Source organism: Ammospiza caudacuta, chromosome 6 (genome assembly GCF_027887145.1).
Source record: "Ammospiza caudacuta isolate bAmmCau1 chromosome 6, bAmmCau1.pri, whole genome shotgun sequence".
Lineage (NCBI taxonomy): Eukaryota > Metazoa > Chordata > Aves > Passeriformes > Passerellidae > Ammospiza > Ammospiza caudacuta.
Genome location: NC_080598.1, coordinates 52,013,651 through 52,029,368, shown reverse-complemented (window position 1 = coordinate 52,029,368; position 15,718 = coordinate 52,013,651). Strand labels below are relative to the sequence as shown.

The 15,718-nt window shown below is 34.3% G+C and overlaps 1 protein-coding gene across 7 annotated transcripts in view; it reads right to left on the bottom strand.

The window, feature by feature from the left end:
- Positions 1 to 15,718, bottom strand: part of PAPOLA (poly(A) polymerase alpha) — a 43,685-nt gene that overhangs the window by 11,181 nt on the left and 16,786 nt on the right. For 5 of the 7 annotated variants that reach the window (XM_058807588.1, XM_058807586.1, XM_058807587.1 and 2 more), the window contains 10 exons: positions 15,446 to 15,557; positions 13,683 to 13,772; positions 13,450 to 13,588; positions 11,904 to 11,976; positions 10,323 to 10,443; positions 9,345 to 9,429; positions 4,948 to 5,001; positions 4,049 to 4,168; positions 2,484 to 2,593; positions 468 to 589 (listed from right to left, as the gene is read on the bottom strand). In XM_058807588.1, the coding sequence (XP_058663571.1) occupies positions 468 to 589; positions 2,484 to 2,593; positions 4,049 to 4,168; positions 4,948 to 5,001; positions 9,345 to 9,429; positions 10,323 to 10,443; positions 11,904 to 11,976; positions 13,450 to 13,588; positions 13,683 to 13,772; positions 15,446 to 15,557 (1,026 nt within the window). Of the gene's footprint in view, positions 1 to 467; positions 590 to 2,483; positions 2,594 to 4,048; positions 4,169 to 4,947; positions 5,002 to 9,344; positions 9,430 to 10,322; positions 10,444 to 11,903; positions 11,977 to 13,449; positions 13,589 to 13,682; positions 13,773 to 15,445; positions 15,558 to 15,718 lie in introns of those variants that run through there. The other 2 variants (XM_058807590.1, XR_009274851.1) reach the window with 2 other exon arrangements.

The following is a 15,718-nucleotide window of genomic DNA, read 5'->3' as shown; positions in this document are numbered from 1 at the left end:
GAATATGTAGCAGTAGTTTAGCTATTGAAAAATCCAAGCAAACATGTATTGCTCTCAGATCAAGCTAATACAAAGCAGTGGAGATTTTGAAATATACTGAACTGTTCAATTCAAACTTTCACCCCTTCTTACTGACTCAACTGAAATTTAACAATAATCCAACACAGCATCTTAATTAAAAACTAATGCTACCATTCTCATATGACCACAGGTAAACTACCCAGCCAGACAACATACTATCCACATTGTTGATGCTCTGAGAAATGTAGTACTATATTCAGTGCACCTAATAATACTGCTACACTCAAATGAGATCATTTGCAGGTAAAATTAGGATCTCAAAATGTGATTTTAATTCTTTGATTAGTAAACCTAAACATCTAAGTAAACGTAAATTAGTAAACCAAAAAATCAAAAATTTGAGAGCAATAGTATTTTTATTGCTCTCATATATTTCAGAAGTTTACCTTTTTCTTTTTCTGAAGCACGTGATTAGGTAGCAGTTGGTGAAGTTGCTTACGCTTCACATGCCTTGCAGCAATCTTCATATCCATCTCAAACATTTTGCTGTTTATTGCTTGCCTGTAAACTACAATTAGAATAACAGTAAGACATACTGAAGCATTTTGTAAAGTCCACTTACTTGCCCAGGCAGAAACCATTTGCATTTCAGAGCACTTATCACCCTCAAGAACAAGAATAATGTTTCCTTGTTCTAGAGGACGAAAGGGAAACTGCCTAGCATGCCAGCACTGATAGTACAAACACAAACATTAGTTTGGAAACAGGTGACCTGTTTTTCAAGAAAAATGTCTTGCAAGCACACAGTTCTCTGTATTTCCGATAAGTTTTAACTAGAAGAGCTCAGAAGCAAACTCTTTTATTTCATCTCAAAGAGATTAAAGATGAAAATAAAATTTTCTCATAAGAATTACAGCACTTACATAAAATAATTTTCTTTGCAAGTGATTTTATTTATGCAGCTCCTGCAACAAATGGGTTTTAATTCAGGAGTTAAGTGCTCATTTGCCACCTAATGTATTAAAATTACTCTGGCAACTCACACATCACTACATTTTTATACAGAAGTAATTTATGTTTAGATTTTTTCTGTTTTCTTGAGCTTTTTTGTTGCTCTGGTTTTTGGTTTTGGTTTTTTTTTTTTATTTCATATGGCCATTTTGGTGGTTTTGTTTGGTTGGTATTTGTTTCTTTTAATTTTGTCTAGTATGACAAGTTATTTCTCTTCACCTCAAAACATGTGCTTCTGGTAAGTCACCATGGTAAGCACTAGTACAAGAACTGCACTGGAACCCAGAATGCTGGGCTCAAGTAAAGCCAGGTAAAAATGAAAAGCTTCTTCTTCCACACTGACTGTCTCCACAACATTGAACAAAAGCTGGGGCAGATGTATGAATACAAAACGGTTCCGTAGCTCTTAAATACAAAAAATTCAAGCGGTATCTCCCTGATTCACTGTCTATTCTACAAACATTAAGGAACCTCACTGAATAGGCTGTGAACAGGTAATTAAAAAGGTGTTAAGAGAGAGGCACACAAAGAGCTGAATGAATACTGAGTATTAAAGCAAGTACTGCACCACTTCTTGGTATTGAAGAAGCTCATAAAGCCTCTCTGTAAAAAACTACAGTGGTAACAGCTAAGGTATAGGCATGCTCAATGGAACCAGACATTGTTAAAGCATTCCATATTCCTGACATTAGGTCTTATCAAAGTTTCCATACAACAAAAACCTGGATCACTCTTCATGTCTCTCTTCCTCCCCTTGCTCCCACTAAAAAACAAGCTATTCTTTCATTCCATCCTGGAAAATAGTTACTTCTGATAAAATCTTAGGATCTATTCCAAAAGACAGGGAAAAGAAGTCTTTAGGCTGGATTAAAAACAATGAAGACAGACCCACACTAATTTCAGATTACCAAAAAAAACCCACAACACAACATCAGGAAATCAAAAAGCTCTCTTCCCCCGAGTGTCAGACATGAAAGTAAAGATTACTGAATCAATTATCTAGTATGAAACACCATGGAATAAAAGACATTTTTGTTAATCCACTGATAAATTTAGTTTCAACAAGTAACAAAAATATTAAACCCTGCTCAAATTTTTGAGGTTAAGCTTGCTAGCTTGTGTATGATAACTAATTTATCTGTTTAATAAAGATTACAAAATAGTGTACCACACTTTTAGTGAGATCTGCAAGATGTATGGATAATTTTTATCACTTTTAAACGAGAACAAACTGAAAGTGATTAGTCTAAATCCTAACTAGACTTAGGAACATTTAAAGTCATTGAAAGTGTGTTTCATGAAATAAAACCTTCAACTCCTCAGCTGAAACCCTCTGTGTAGATACAATTCTACTATTGCTATGAGCATTATGAATAAAGACTTCATTTTGAGCAAAGTCAGTAACTTCAAAAAGTTTGTTAATATCAGAACACCTAGAAAGCAAAACTCACCTGTGTCTGTAAAAGACTGAATGTCGTAGGTAAGATCAACACTTAAATTTTCTGAGTTTTCAGTTTTCTTAAACACCAACCCAATCACCCACATTGTACGGTATTCCTCCCTGGAAAAATTTATAAAAAACAGTCATGTAATACTGACAGAATTAAACAGCTTAATAAGTTATTTGCTGCAATAGACAACAGTTGTACTTTCTAGCTCTAGTAGCAATAGTTAACTGGACATAGAAACGCAAAACTCAAGTTGTCTAACAATATTTCTTTTTCATTCACAAATATGTCATTAAACACTAGACACCTACCCCCAGCAAATGAACTTAGATCATCAGTAGATTACTCCATTCAACTGTGTTCCCATATAGATACTCTCATGTAGCTCCTAGCACGAGAATAACCAGATCTCAACTAGACATAGCAACTATAAAGGCACTGAAAGTAATTAGAACCTATTACCCAATAAAGCAACTTCCATTTTGCAACTTAAACGTGTCTTCAATGCTCAAATCTCTCAGCTGTAACTGACCACAAACTGCAGGTTTCAGTTAAAACCCTCCCTTTGACAGCTCCCCTTTACACGGGATGGTGAAAGAATGAATGTCCTTTGTATATCCTGTAAAGATAACCTTTGCTGGAAGTATTCCCTGAATCAAGTCCTCTGAAATAAGAGCTAATTGGAGCCTCTGATTATGCAGGCAGTTGTAGCTATATCCACTCATTAAACTGGTGCTGAGGAGGTGCTGCCTGCTTTCATCCAGTTTTACTAGGAACACATGTGTAACAATTATATAACCTCTTAAAAAAAAGTAGCCCCATACTGTACTTGAAGCAGTTTGTGTGGAAAAGGCCCTGTGCAAGAGTAACAAGGCTTTTCACATATCCCAGTAAAGACAAATTCCTCCCCCACTCTCACACTTCACACAAAAATATGATTCCAAACAAATTAATTACAATGCTATCTTGGAAAAAGTCTTAAAAGAATTTTCCACCCACACACACCTGGAACTGCTGTTTTGAGTGGAGGAGGGAGTAAAAAAACATTTTAAATCCTCAACAATCTGAAGCACTTAATACTATCTCCACTGTTTCCACAACCTGACAAATTCTAACCACAGCCATTATGATTTCAATGATCTTCATCCCAATTGCTAAATTTTATAACATTAAATGAACTCAGTTACTCAAGAGCTCTTGTATAGTGCCTGATGTTCTCCCACATTCTCAGTGCTTCCTCACAATTAAAACAGCATCAACTAAGTAGTAGTAACTTATACAGGTTGGCGGGAAATTATGCAATTAATACAGTTATTAACAAAAATAATTTCCCCTTATTTTCTGATTTAGAGACATTCTTATACACAATTAAAGAGTACCTAATTTAAATAACACCTATTTTAAATATTACTTAAGAAGAGCTGAGCATCATTTGTTTGCCTTTAGGTGCTGTCATTAAAAATTAATCCTTTTAAGATTCTATAAAAATGTCCATTTATTTATTAATGAATTTGTGTTTTAGTTAAGTTAGTTTCTCCCTACTAAATGAAGAAAATAGCTGTGCTTACTTGTCAGGATTCTCCTTGGGTGCTGGGAATGACTGTGGATTCACATGTGCCAGTGTAATGAATTCGTTCTTCTCCAGGTTTCCAACTAGAATACGGATTTTTGATTCCACCAAGCCCACCCTGTATAAATGTCATTTATTAGCAACATCTCATTAACAGGAAATAATAGAAGTATCCAACATCACATATCAGGATAAAATCCTCAACATTCTCCTTATACTAATACTTGAGACCACTAATGAATTAGTGCACGTCAGATTAATTCAGATCAATAATTTCAGTTAAGGCATTACAAAAGCTGACAAGGGAAGCTTAAGAATGCCCTGCAGCTCTCTCTGCAGCCTGATTTCACAAATGGAATTAAATACAAGACATTACGCATCGAGTAAAAGGCAGTTAGAAAGGACAACCACATATTTATCCAATATTCTTTTGGCTTCAGATCACGAATTTTAGAGGTAAAGAAATTCCCAATACTTGCCAATCTTAGAATTTCACTAATAAAAGAGCAGAAACATGGGAAAGGGAATTGGGGAATTTTTGTTTTGAGAAACAGCATTTCACGTGATTGAAAACATACCTCCTCACACTGCTTATTAAAAAAAGTGCACAAGGCATTTGTAAAGTAAATCTGAGACTCCTGTTAAGGAAAAATTCAAGCAACAGCCTTCACTCCCCAGTTTTTTTATTTTTACTGGGTTTTTTTTCAGCCTCTACAGTCTTCATCCATTTAATTTTGAAACACTGACGCTCCACTTTCATTCATTAAGATGACACCTGATACACTAAATACTCCCTTGTCCAAGGTTGACTGGGGGCGGGGAAGGGAGGTTCTGCTTTTGCTTTTGGGGGGGGGTTGGGGTGGGGTTTTTTTTGCTTAAATCTCAAGGATTACTCACCATTCTAGTCGCTGCTTTTCTGTCGGTGCACTTGCTAGGAGTACAATATAATGCCTTTGGAGATAAAGACAATATGCTATTCTATACATATTTCTAAAACTAGACATTCAAGCCTTAATATTAAAACTTTGCAGTAAACTCTACATTGTAAAAGACAGATTGTTCATTTAAGTATATACCTCACATGAAATTAAGCTTTGTTAGGTAGAAAAAGGGGCTATGTCACAAGTGTATGACTAACAGACTTCAAAATATTTTGGAGTTTAGGGCCATTTGCAATTCCACTGTAATGCCTCAAATAAAAGGTTAGGAATGTAGCACTAGTTGAAATATTTTAACACCTGATGAGATCAGAGATTAAACTATACATATCAAGAGAAAAATTGGTCACAACTACCTTTACATGTCTGCTGTCCTAGTTGCAACATTATTTCTGAATAGTGAGAAGAGTAGTTAGCACAAATGCATTTGCTCAAAATCCAAAGTAACACTTTGAAATGTGGTTTAAAAATTTCTATCTGCATTTTGGAATTCTCTGAAGGCACTTATCTGAAATTTCATAAGGAATGCTTCCTCTGATGATAATTCTTAAACTCTGAATTATTTTCCAGGATATTCAGTGTATAACCACTGTAAGCAGATTTCAAAGAGACAGTACACAAAACAAGAACAGTATTTTAAACAAAGAAATCCAAGGACAGCAGAATGGGAAAAGATAACTTTTAGCTTGAGTTTCTAATGAGGGCACTGAGGCAATCTCACATGCTTACAGGCAGGTTTTTCAGAAGCTCAGCTGGGAAGTTTTAAACATCTTAAGTCATCCAGTGCTGCACTACTCTATACAGATATGGCATATTTAGGTACCTTCAATCAAGATTTAAAGAACAGAAGTAACACAAGAGACCAGTCCCTAGCATATAGCTCACGTAGAGGGAAGCAAGGTCAATGACACTGGAAAATGATGCTACAGAGTTCTCTGGTACCACAGGCCTTCAAATCACAACAGCAAATCCAAATCAACAGATCAAATTAGCAGCTACATGTTTCTCTACTTATTTTAAGGTGGCAAGAGCCAAAATCCTGCTACATGCTACAATCCTCTGGTTTCAGTCAGGGGATGTCAATGAAACAAGGGAACTGCAAGGGAGAAATCTGGAGAAACATCTTCCCTGCTCTGAACAACACCGAGATAAAATAACCTTTTCATTTTGCATTATGGCAGTATTAACTGCTTCACAGGAAAATGTTATGGAAAAAGATAAGAGACCTGGAATTCTGTATAATTACTAATGTTGGTTTATTCTAAGGAACACTACACTTTCTCAAAGATTCCTACACCACACACATCGCACACCTGCAGAATGTTTCATTCAGTAGACATGAAAATGTTTAAGCTTTTTGATATTTTTAACCACATCTGAATCAAAAAAGACAGAATTCAAACCTGCAAATATTTGAAGAAATCAGTTTCCCAGTTACTTACTAAAAGCATCCCTGTGAAACAAACTTCTGAAGAACAACATAAAAAGAAAGTAATTTGGCTATGTCTAAAAGCCTCAACTAGCTGGTAAATACTGAGAAAAAAACCCTAAGCCTTATTTATGAATAAAATAAGTGACTGCTAACTATTTTTCCTCAGGTAGTGTTTGCTGAAAAAGACCTAATTTCTTCTCACCTGCCAGCTGTTAGTGCTGAGAGGGAATTATTTTCTAGAAATTTCCTTCTACCTTTTTCAATACAATTAAATAATTTGTATTAAAAATGAAGATACCCTTAGTTTTCAGAGTCCAAGGTCTCACTGCTAAATTTTGCTAATAGAAGGTTTTCTTTATCAGTGCCTCATTCATAGTTTTATCACAAAGCATATGTGTAATTCAGAAGTGTCTATCACTTCATTATACAGAAAAAAAGGTCTTAGCTTAAGCTTCTGCCTCTCAATGGTGTCATTTAGAATCTGGGTATTATTCTAAAGTGCATCAGTCTGAGGTTTTGTTTGTTTGGGGGCTGGGATGTTTCGTCACTGTCTTCCATTCATAATTAGTTTCATAAAAATAATCTGATGTAGATAGTATAGAATTATAATACATCATTAACACACCTTTCTAAAAAATTACCCAAATTAGAGTCATATTACTTTCTGGAGGAAAAGAAAAAACAAAAAAAAAACCCCAAAAAACCAAAAAATACCAACTGAGAACACCTGAACATGTAATTTCAATTTTTCTTTATTACTTGTCTGGGAATTACACTTTTATTCAGTACTTTACAGTCCTATGAAGCCAAGAATTTAGGTGACCTTTTTAGAAGGTATATTCTTCTTATTTAGCAGAATTCTCTTAACAACATAGAAAGAATATGCTAGAGCTCATTAAATGAGTGCTACTTCTCTCAAAATCCTGCTCTCTTGGTCTTAAGCTATAAGGATTTCACTCTCATGCAACACTTCAAACTCATATCCATTTGAAATTCTTGTCATTTCCCTATAAAACACCTTATCTACACATTCTTTGTTGTTGCCTCTCCCTTCTAAAAATTTAAACCTACGTGAAGGGCAGACAATACATGTTGCAATTCCCCAGCTCCAAGTAATTGCTGATATTTTAAAAGTAAGAAAAAAATAAGTAACTAAAAGCAGATTTCTGCTTTCCTGATTTCTAATCTGCTCCTACTAAAGTAGCCTATAGATTTCCTTGGTATATTTTAAACACAAACAGCAAGTCAAAAGTGCTTATGAAGAACAGATATTCAGCAACTAATTGCCATTGAGAGTGACAGATTACTGAAGTTATTCTTTCAGAGATTAAAAGAAATGTTTGTCTCAGAGCAAAGATCAGATGGTCTCTTATCTGGCAGAGCATTTACACACTGCTATGAATTTCAGCAGAACATGACAAGGCATCTACAATTTAAACAGGAGAAGAGTGTGAAGAGGGAAAAAAAATTCCAAATATCTTTCAGATGGAGAACTGACCAAGAGATGTAACTTTACTGGATACAGATACAGACTGCATACAATTATTTACTTTGTAAAGACTACTAACCAAAATTATAAAATCAACCTAAGGGAAAACAGAGAAAATCCTGGGTAATTTAAATTAAAGCAGACTCCATAATACCATGCCGTACTTTAAAAAAATAGAGCAAAGATATCTTGTGCAAAACGGAAAACCTGGATATATAATGTTGAGCAAAAGAAGATTTTATTGGAACACCTGGTAAAATGGCTTACGCTGGTACACAAAAACCTGTATTAAAATGGAGATTATTTCAAATGACAATAAAAGCTTCCTATTTTTTTTTTTCTGCTTTTGAAAGAAACTAAGAAAATGTACGGGGAAACTTATGAACAACCTCTTGAACAGAAACTGATTTGTCTGCAGACCATTTTTTACTTCAAAAAATAATATAATTTAACAGTGTTTTTAAAATGTTTTAAATCTTAAGCTCCAAGGAACATAAAAGCCATCCAAATGTTTTAAAGCTTTTATCATGCAAAAGGTATAGAAACAAAACACAGACACGTTATGAAGGTCATCAGTCTCTTTTAATGGGGGAACTGTATATTTCAATCTTGTTTAGATTAGTACAAAACCAACCAACCACTCAACACAAACAAGTGTAAAATATATTTGATCTTGATTCAAGAAAAACGGGTCTCCAATTTCAACTGAGGGCAAAGAAGATGTAGTCCATATTTTAATAATCCATATTTATTATAAAAATACAACTTTCAGCAAGTCCGTATACATTTAACAAGCTTCTGCCCCACAAGTATATTACTAGAAACCCTAAAAGTGTGAAGTGTGAATTTCAGTATTTCCCTCAGAGACATTACAAAATTAGAAAAGCTAAGTGTGAGTTAATATAAGATCCAAGAGCCTTAAACTTTAATGAAAAAAATCTATTAATAACTAGTACAACTGGTAGTTAGTCAACACAATTGCAAAAATACCTTTTATTATCAGAGTAAACTGCTGACTATATTGACAGAAGAAAACACAAGTTTTGAGTACTTATTCATCTTAAGTACTGACCTTCAGAATAATTTAACATATTTTTCCTTGGAAAGGCTCATTGTTAGAATGCTTACTGACAGGACTAAAGAATATTTCTATTAGTCAAACCTAGAGTTAACTGGTGACATTCTAAATATCTGCTCAGGAACTAACTCAGGTTTCTCAAATACAGGTTTAGGACACAAAATGTACCTGAGGAGATTATATACTTTCCAAGAGAAAGGACAGTAGTGTATTCCCTCTCCCACGCTAGAAACAAATCCTAACAAAACACTTTTTGGGCATCTAATGTATGTATATTTATGATCCTGTGCTACAGAGCATTATGAGGTAGTTCAACTGATAAACTTTAAATATTCTGCCATGCCATAAAATACATACTTGTACTTCTGAAAGAAGTTGGGAGCTTCAAAAAGTTTGGACCACTCTGCCTTACTCAGCAAAATTTCATCTGTGATAGCAAGACCTAAATTATAAAAAAAAAATATTTAAACTTTTTTTAAAAAATACAGTTTAGTATCCAGAGTAAAGACAGTTTGTTAACTAAGCAAAATCCACTAAGAATTACTTCCTCCCTTTAAATTCACAGCAATTTATCAACAAGATTTATAATTCAGTCATACTTTCATTGGTCATTAGTTAAACAAACCATATTATTTAAAAAACTCAATCTGTGTAGAAACGTATATTAATTGATCTGATTATTTCCCATATTTTTGCTCAGTGGTGTGACACAGCTCCATTTTGGTTTTTTTTTTGCATATGCCACACAAACTACTCATTTCAAAGACAACAGATCTTTCTCTTACAATATTTCCCTTAGATCACCCCTTGTGCAAGGCATTTTACAAGGCAAAGAAAGAGTGAGTCATTAAGATACTGCTCTGAGAAAGCTAGCTGTAGTTGCTCCCTGCATCAAATCTACTTCTTGCTTTGATAACATCTCCCTTATTTGCTATAATTATTCATTACTTGGACAAATCCAGAGGACTCATCTTCAAGAGAGTCTAGTGACTTATATTAGGCCTAGAAACAGGCACCAAGTGGAACTATTGCTAATCCTTCATGTAACAATCTAAGCCACTAAAATTAAGTTATTATACAATTAGTTCTTATTTTCAAAGCACAAGGCACCCTCTTTCATTACCCTCAGTTTCTAAGAGTGAAGGACAGACCTGCAGAAGTATCTACTAAGTTTGCACTGTTAAGTTTAACAGGCCAAGTTCAACCTCCCTCAAAACAGTCTCACAATAAGCTTTTTAACATCCACCCACCTCCCCCTTTCAAAGCATACCCACAATAAAACTATTTTAAATCCATCTGAGAACATCTATATAGAGAGCATAAGGTAATACTTACCTTGTTTAAATTCCTCAACCATGACCATCCGTGTGGAAACGGACACATTGTACGTAGAGTTCTGCTGTGGGTATGCTGGTGTAATTATAGGCATAAGATGGTACCTATCACTGGGGTTTACCTACATATAACAACAGCCAATCAGTTTTCTTCAAGCATACACATCAGTTAACAAATTTGGATTTCTCCCTTTACTACAACCAAGTCTTAAGTTCTAAGAGACCTTCGTTTGCAGAGCAAGAGTACAGAGAAAGTTTAGAAAACAAGAAAAATGCTTTCACAAAGGACATCTTTCTGAACAACAGTGATGTGGGAGGGCTGTAACCTGTCAGCACATCAAGTTGCAGGCATTTCCAAATCCAGAAATGCCAACCAAACAGAACAATTTCCCTCTTCAATAGGAATTAGTTTGTGATCACATGAAACCAAGGACACCTCATCACCACATGACCACCTTCTGCAGAATGACTGTCTTCAGACCTTGTGAAAGATATTTTACACTTTATTTCTGTAACACTACTGAAAATTAAGAGCCATTTTAAGAAAAGAGGCTCTATGGAACCTGACAGAAGCATCACTTGCATTAACGTACTTTTATTTAACAGCAGACAGGGTAACAAAAAAAGAAAGGACACAACATACACACCAAAGTACATTAAAATATTATTAGGGTAACAATCTTGTAGAAGGTAAACAAAAGATAAACCCCTGCCATTACCTTGGCCCACTTTGATTAGTTACTACAACAGTTCCCATCACACACTGACCTCAAACTTCCTGTTTCAGGAACAACAGACTCAAGAACATGTTTTTAACTGCTTCACATATTTAAATGTGAACTATTGTCAATCAGAAAAAAAAGATTTGAAGTACAGAAGGGAATACAACTCAACCTCTGATGCTTACACTATTCCCCAAAATAAAGATTAGCTGAATACTATGATTGACAAAACAGCATTGAGCACACTCATATTATGTCCTACTGAAAGCTCACAATGGGAGCCATGCATCTGCTGCAAGCTGTTTGTTTCACTGACTGCCTGAAGGACAAACATGTCCAATATCCTTAATGTAAGTGCTACAAAGATGGAGATCAAGTATTATAAACAATACACAAAACAACTAAATAGACTTCAAGTTATTATCTTCTTTGGTGCAAGATGAAAAGACACTTTACCACAACTAAATGGAACCAAGCCTATCTTGCTGTAACTTGCATTGAATTCAAGATACATGCAAAAGTAACAGGCTTTAAGTAATAAGCAAACTATTTTAAGATTAGGTATTTTCCAAAAATGCATCACTTTAAGACATGTAACTACTTATGCTGAATTTTTATTATGATCACTTATAGCAAAAATTGGGAGAAAAAGTACATTGTTTAGCAAGTGTGCTTCAAGCAGTCAATTCAGAAAATTAGGGTAACTTTGTTCTATACTCAGGAGAATAAGAGGTTACCTATGAAGATATAACACCACAACATTAAGTTCAATAAACCCACAATGAAGTTCACCTAGAATTTTTTAAGCAACCGAATTTATTGTACAGTGTGACTTAGAGGGGAAAAAATAACACACTAACCCTTGGGTCCCATACAGGCAAATTAAGATTGCATTCTTCTGGCTGTTTCAATAGCACTGGATTTGGCCATTCCCTGTTCAAAAAGATTGTAGCACTGAATAAGACTACTGGATACAACCATGTACGATACACAAACAACACTTTTGAATGTGATCCATCTTAAATCTTCTCTCAAAATAAAGCACCATTTCCTCACGACTAGGCTGGTCTAACTGGGGCTGTTTAAATAAGCTGTATTGCTGAACTACAACACAACTGCAATTAGCTCCTCCAAGGCATCAGAACAAGGCATTTTCTGTAGTCCTGAAGGTTTACAACCACTGGTTTAGATAACTAGTTAAAACTCCTCTATATTCTTCCTGAAATATATTCATCAAAGATAAATTCCTCTGTGAAGATTGACATTGAGTCCATCTTTAAGCCAGCTGTTTCATGGACAAACTACAGAACAAACAGCCAGCACAGTTACAGGCATATAGCATCATTACAAACCATATGTATTAAAAGAACGTTATAATCAAGAGAGAAAGAAACCTTTTCAATTAAACACTAAAAAGTAACACTTGTTCTCCAACTCATCTTACCCCATGAATAAAAATTATCTTCCTATAAAGAGCAGAAGTCAGTTAATCTCTTGGAATTTGTACATTATGCTCCTATGCTATGCATGTACAAACTGGAGAGAATTCCAAGAAACACATTAAACAGAGATTGCAACCAATTCCCCTCTATTACCTTGGTGTGGCAAAATATTACTACATACCTCAAGGAGGCTATAAAGCCTATGAATACAAGACAGTGAAAGTGTGCAAATTATCTTCCCATTAAGAAGAAAAGACACTATACTTGGAGGAAAGCAACATCTTGGTGATTCTGTCAGTGTCTCATGAAGAATTCAGGTATGCAAATATGGACTTTCAAGAAAAACAGTTCTCATCTAATCTGCAAATTTCACTTTTGTCCCATTTGTTCTAAATTTACTTGGAATGTTTCCATCAGTTATTCAAAACATGTTTCTGAGCTAACTAGCTCAAGAGTATAAAATGGCATGTAATTCTGAAACACCTACCACTTTACAGTGGTAAAAGATTAAAAACCCACATTTTTGCCATTGGTTCTCTTAAATTGCATTTAAGCTATGTGCCTAAACCAGATACCGGCATACCTCCTTTATCCATTATCCCAGTACCTGAATGTTAAAAGACTTGAATTTTTGGGGTATAAGCTATTATTTTGTACTATAAAAATATTTTATCTGAAGAGTATAGTTGAATTACAAAAACTACATGAGAAAATTTTAATTAAGAACTGGGTGGCTTTGGTTTGGATGCTTTAAAAAGGAGATATGTTGGATGATTTACTGAAAAACTAATCTGACAATTTCTGGTGGCAGAAACAATGCTTCTAACCTAATTTGGTAACAGCTGAAAATGGTACCATAAAAACAGGACTAAAATTTAGTGTCTACAAACAATTTTATTTTAGTTTAATCTAAATTAAAAACAAACAAAAAAAAAAAAACCAAAAAAAACCAAAAAAAACATACCATTTAGAAAATACCAAGAAAAATTTATGTACAAGAGTTGATGCTATTGCATTTGGATAAAGCTGGCAAGTTCTTGCTACTAGCATAGCCCAGGACACACCGCCAAGGAAACCTAGTATATTGGAATAGATGTTGTGGCCTGTGGATCGAGAAGAGAAACACAAAAGCAGAAACATGTCAGTAACCAGAAGAGGTAGTGGAGACTTGACAAATTTTGGAATATAACTGCTTACGTTTTGCCCACAATTTGATAGCTCTCAGTGTTAACCTGAAGTTGTCAATGTTTGGTACTAGATGCAGAATTTCATCGGTTACCCGGCAACCTGCAAAAGAAAAAGGAATTAATTACAGTTGCTGTTTCCAAAGTTTTTTGCTTGCTTATCCTCCCCCACTGTCAACACTACCAAACTTTTTAGACAAGCATGCTAGAAACTCCCTTCCTATTCTGATCAATTTTGGTTTGGATTAGAAAGCTTCACATATTTTCATGTGCCTCTTTTCACTTTTCGTGTTTTATGGCAACACTCAGGCAGCCAATTCATGAGTGCATAACCACAGATTTGGACTGCTACTTGATTTTTTTGCTATTAATGAACTATATAAGCTGTTGAAGGAACAAACAAGTTCTGCTGTTATATGAACAGATGAAGTGTATCATGGAATGTGCATGCATAAGTCTTCATGGTATAAGTCCTCATGAACCTACAGAAAACCTGCCAGCCAGAGGTCAAAGTTTTGAATTTTAAAGACCAGGCTACAAAGAACAGTTTTTACTAACAGTTTTTACTAACAGTTTTTACTAACAGTTTTTACTAACAGTTTTTACTAACAGTTTTTACTAACAGTTTTTACTAACAGTTTTTACTAACAGTTTTTACTAACAGTTTTTACTAACAGTTTTTACTAACAGTTTTTACTAACAGTTTTTACTAACAGTTTTTACTAACAGTTTTTACTAACAGTTTTTACTAACAGTTTTTACTAACAGTTTTTACTAACAGTTTTTACTAACAGTTTTTACTAACAGTTTTTACTAACAGTTTTTACTAACAGTTTTTACTAACAGTTTTTACTAACAGTTTTTACTAACAGTTTTTACTAACAGTTTTTACTAACAGTTTTTACTAACAGTTTTTACTAACAGTTTTTACTAACAGTTTTTACTAACAGTTTTTACTAACAGTTTTTACTAACAGTTTTTACTAACAAACACTAGCTCTACTACTAGTTTTATGGCATATTTTAAGACTGTAACATTATAGATGGCAATATTAACTGCTTGATTTTAGGGGCCTTATAATACAGAATAAGTAGTACTTCATTGTTACTAAGTTGCAGAGAGCTGTTTGGAAGAAAATAGTATTATCTAAGACTACTTTTAAAGTAAGAGGCAACTACAAATTCTAGAGATTGCACAAGATGTGAATTTCAAAAAACAGCTAAGTGGATGTGATGATGTCAAATTATGAAGTTTTTAATTTGTAACAATAATCAGAGCTCCTCATGCAAACATGCTCCTCTTCCTCCTCAAGCTCTGGCCAGGCTGAAACTCCTACCATCCTGTACATAAATAACCATTTTTTAAATGAAATTATTATAGAGAATTAAGGGTTACACAATGAACTGACCTCAAACTGACAACATTTTGATATCTCCAATTTATCACTGAACCAATTTAATGCATGTTTATGCAAACACAAGTTAAAAAAAACAAACACATCTTTATAAAAACAGGTAATGCTTCACACAACAGTCTTGCAAGTCCCATTAATTTCTAGAACCATATACCAACCAAACAAGAGAAAAAAAATCATAAACAGTCTGGCCAAAAAGCAACAATCCTTCTCTCCAGAAAAGTATACAAAACTGGCAAGAACTTTATTTCCAGCTATGAAGTTGCTGTATTTTCAGTCAAATCCACAAGTACAGTATCAAGGAACCTAGGATAGTTATTTAAAGATTAGACAAGCTGATATACAAATCAGTACATACATACCATTAAGACTTCGTATGCATCTAATGTCTAAATTTTTAAGTAGGCTGTCATCTCGTAGATCTAAGTCCTCAGGAATAGTTTGCAGTGCTAATCTTGCAAACAAAATATCAATCTTAAGAACAAAAAAAGAGGCAAGACATTAGAGAATCCTAGAGAAGAAAGAACAGTTTTCTAAGTAATTTTCATCAAGTCTACTAATAGTAGTCTTGCTAGTACAAAGAATCACTTTAAAAAATACAAACTAACATCCTTCACAGACACTTAAACACTTTC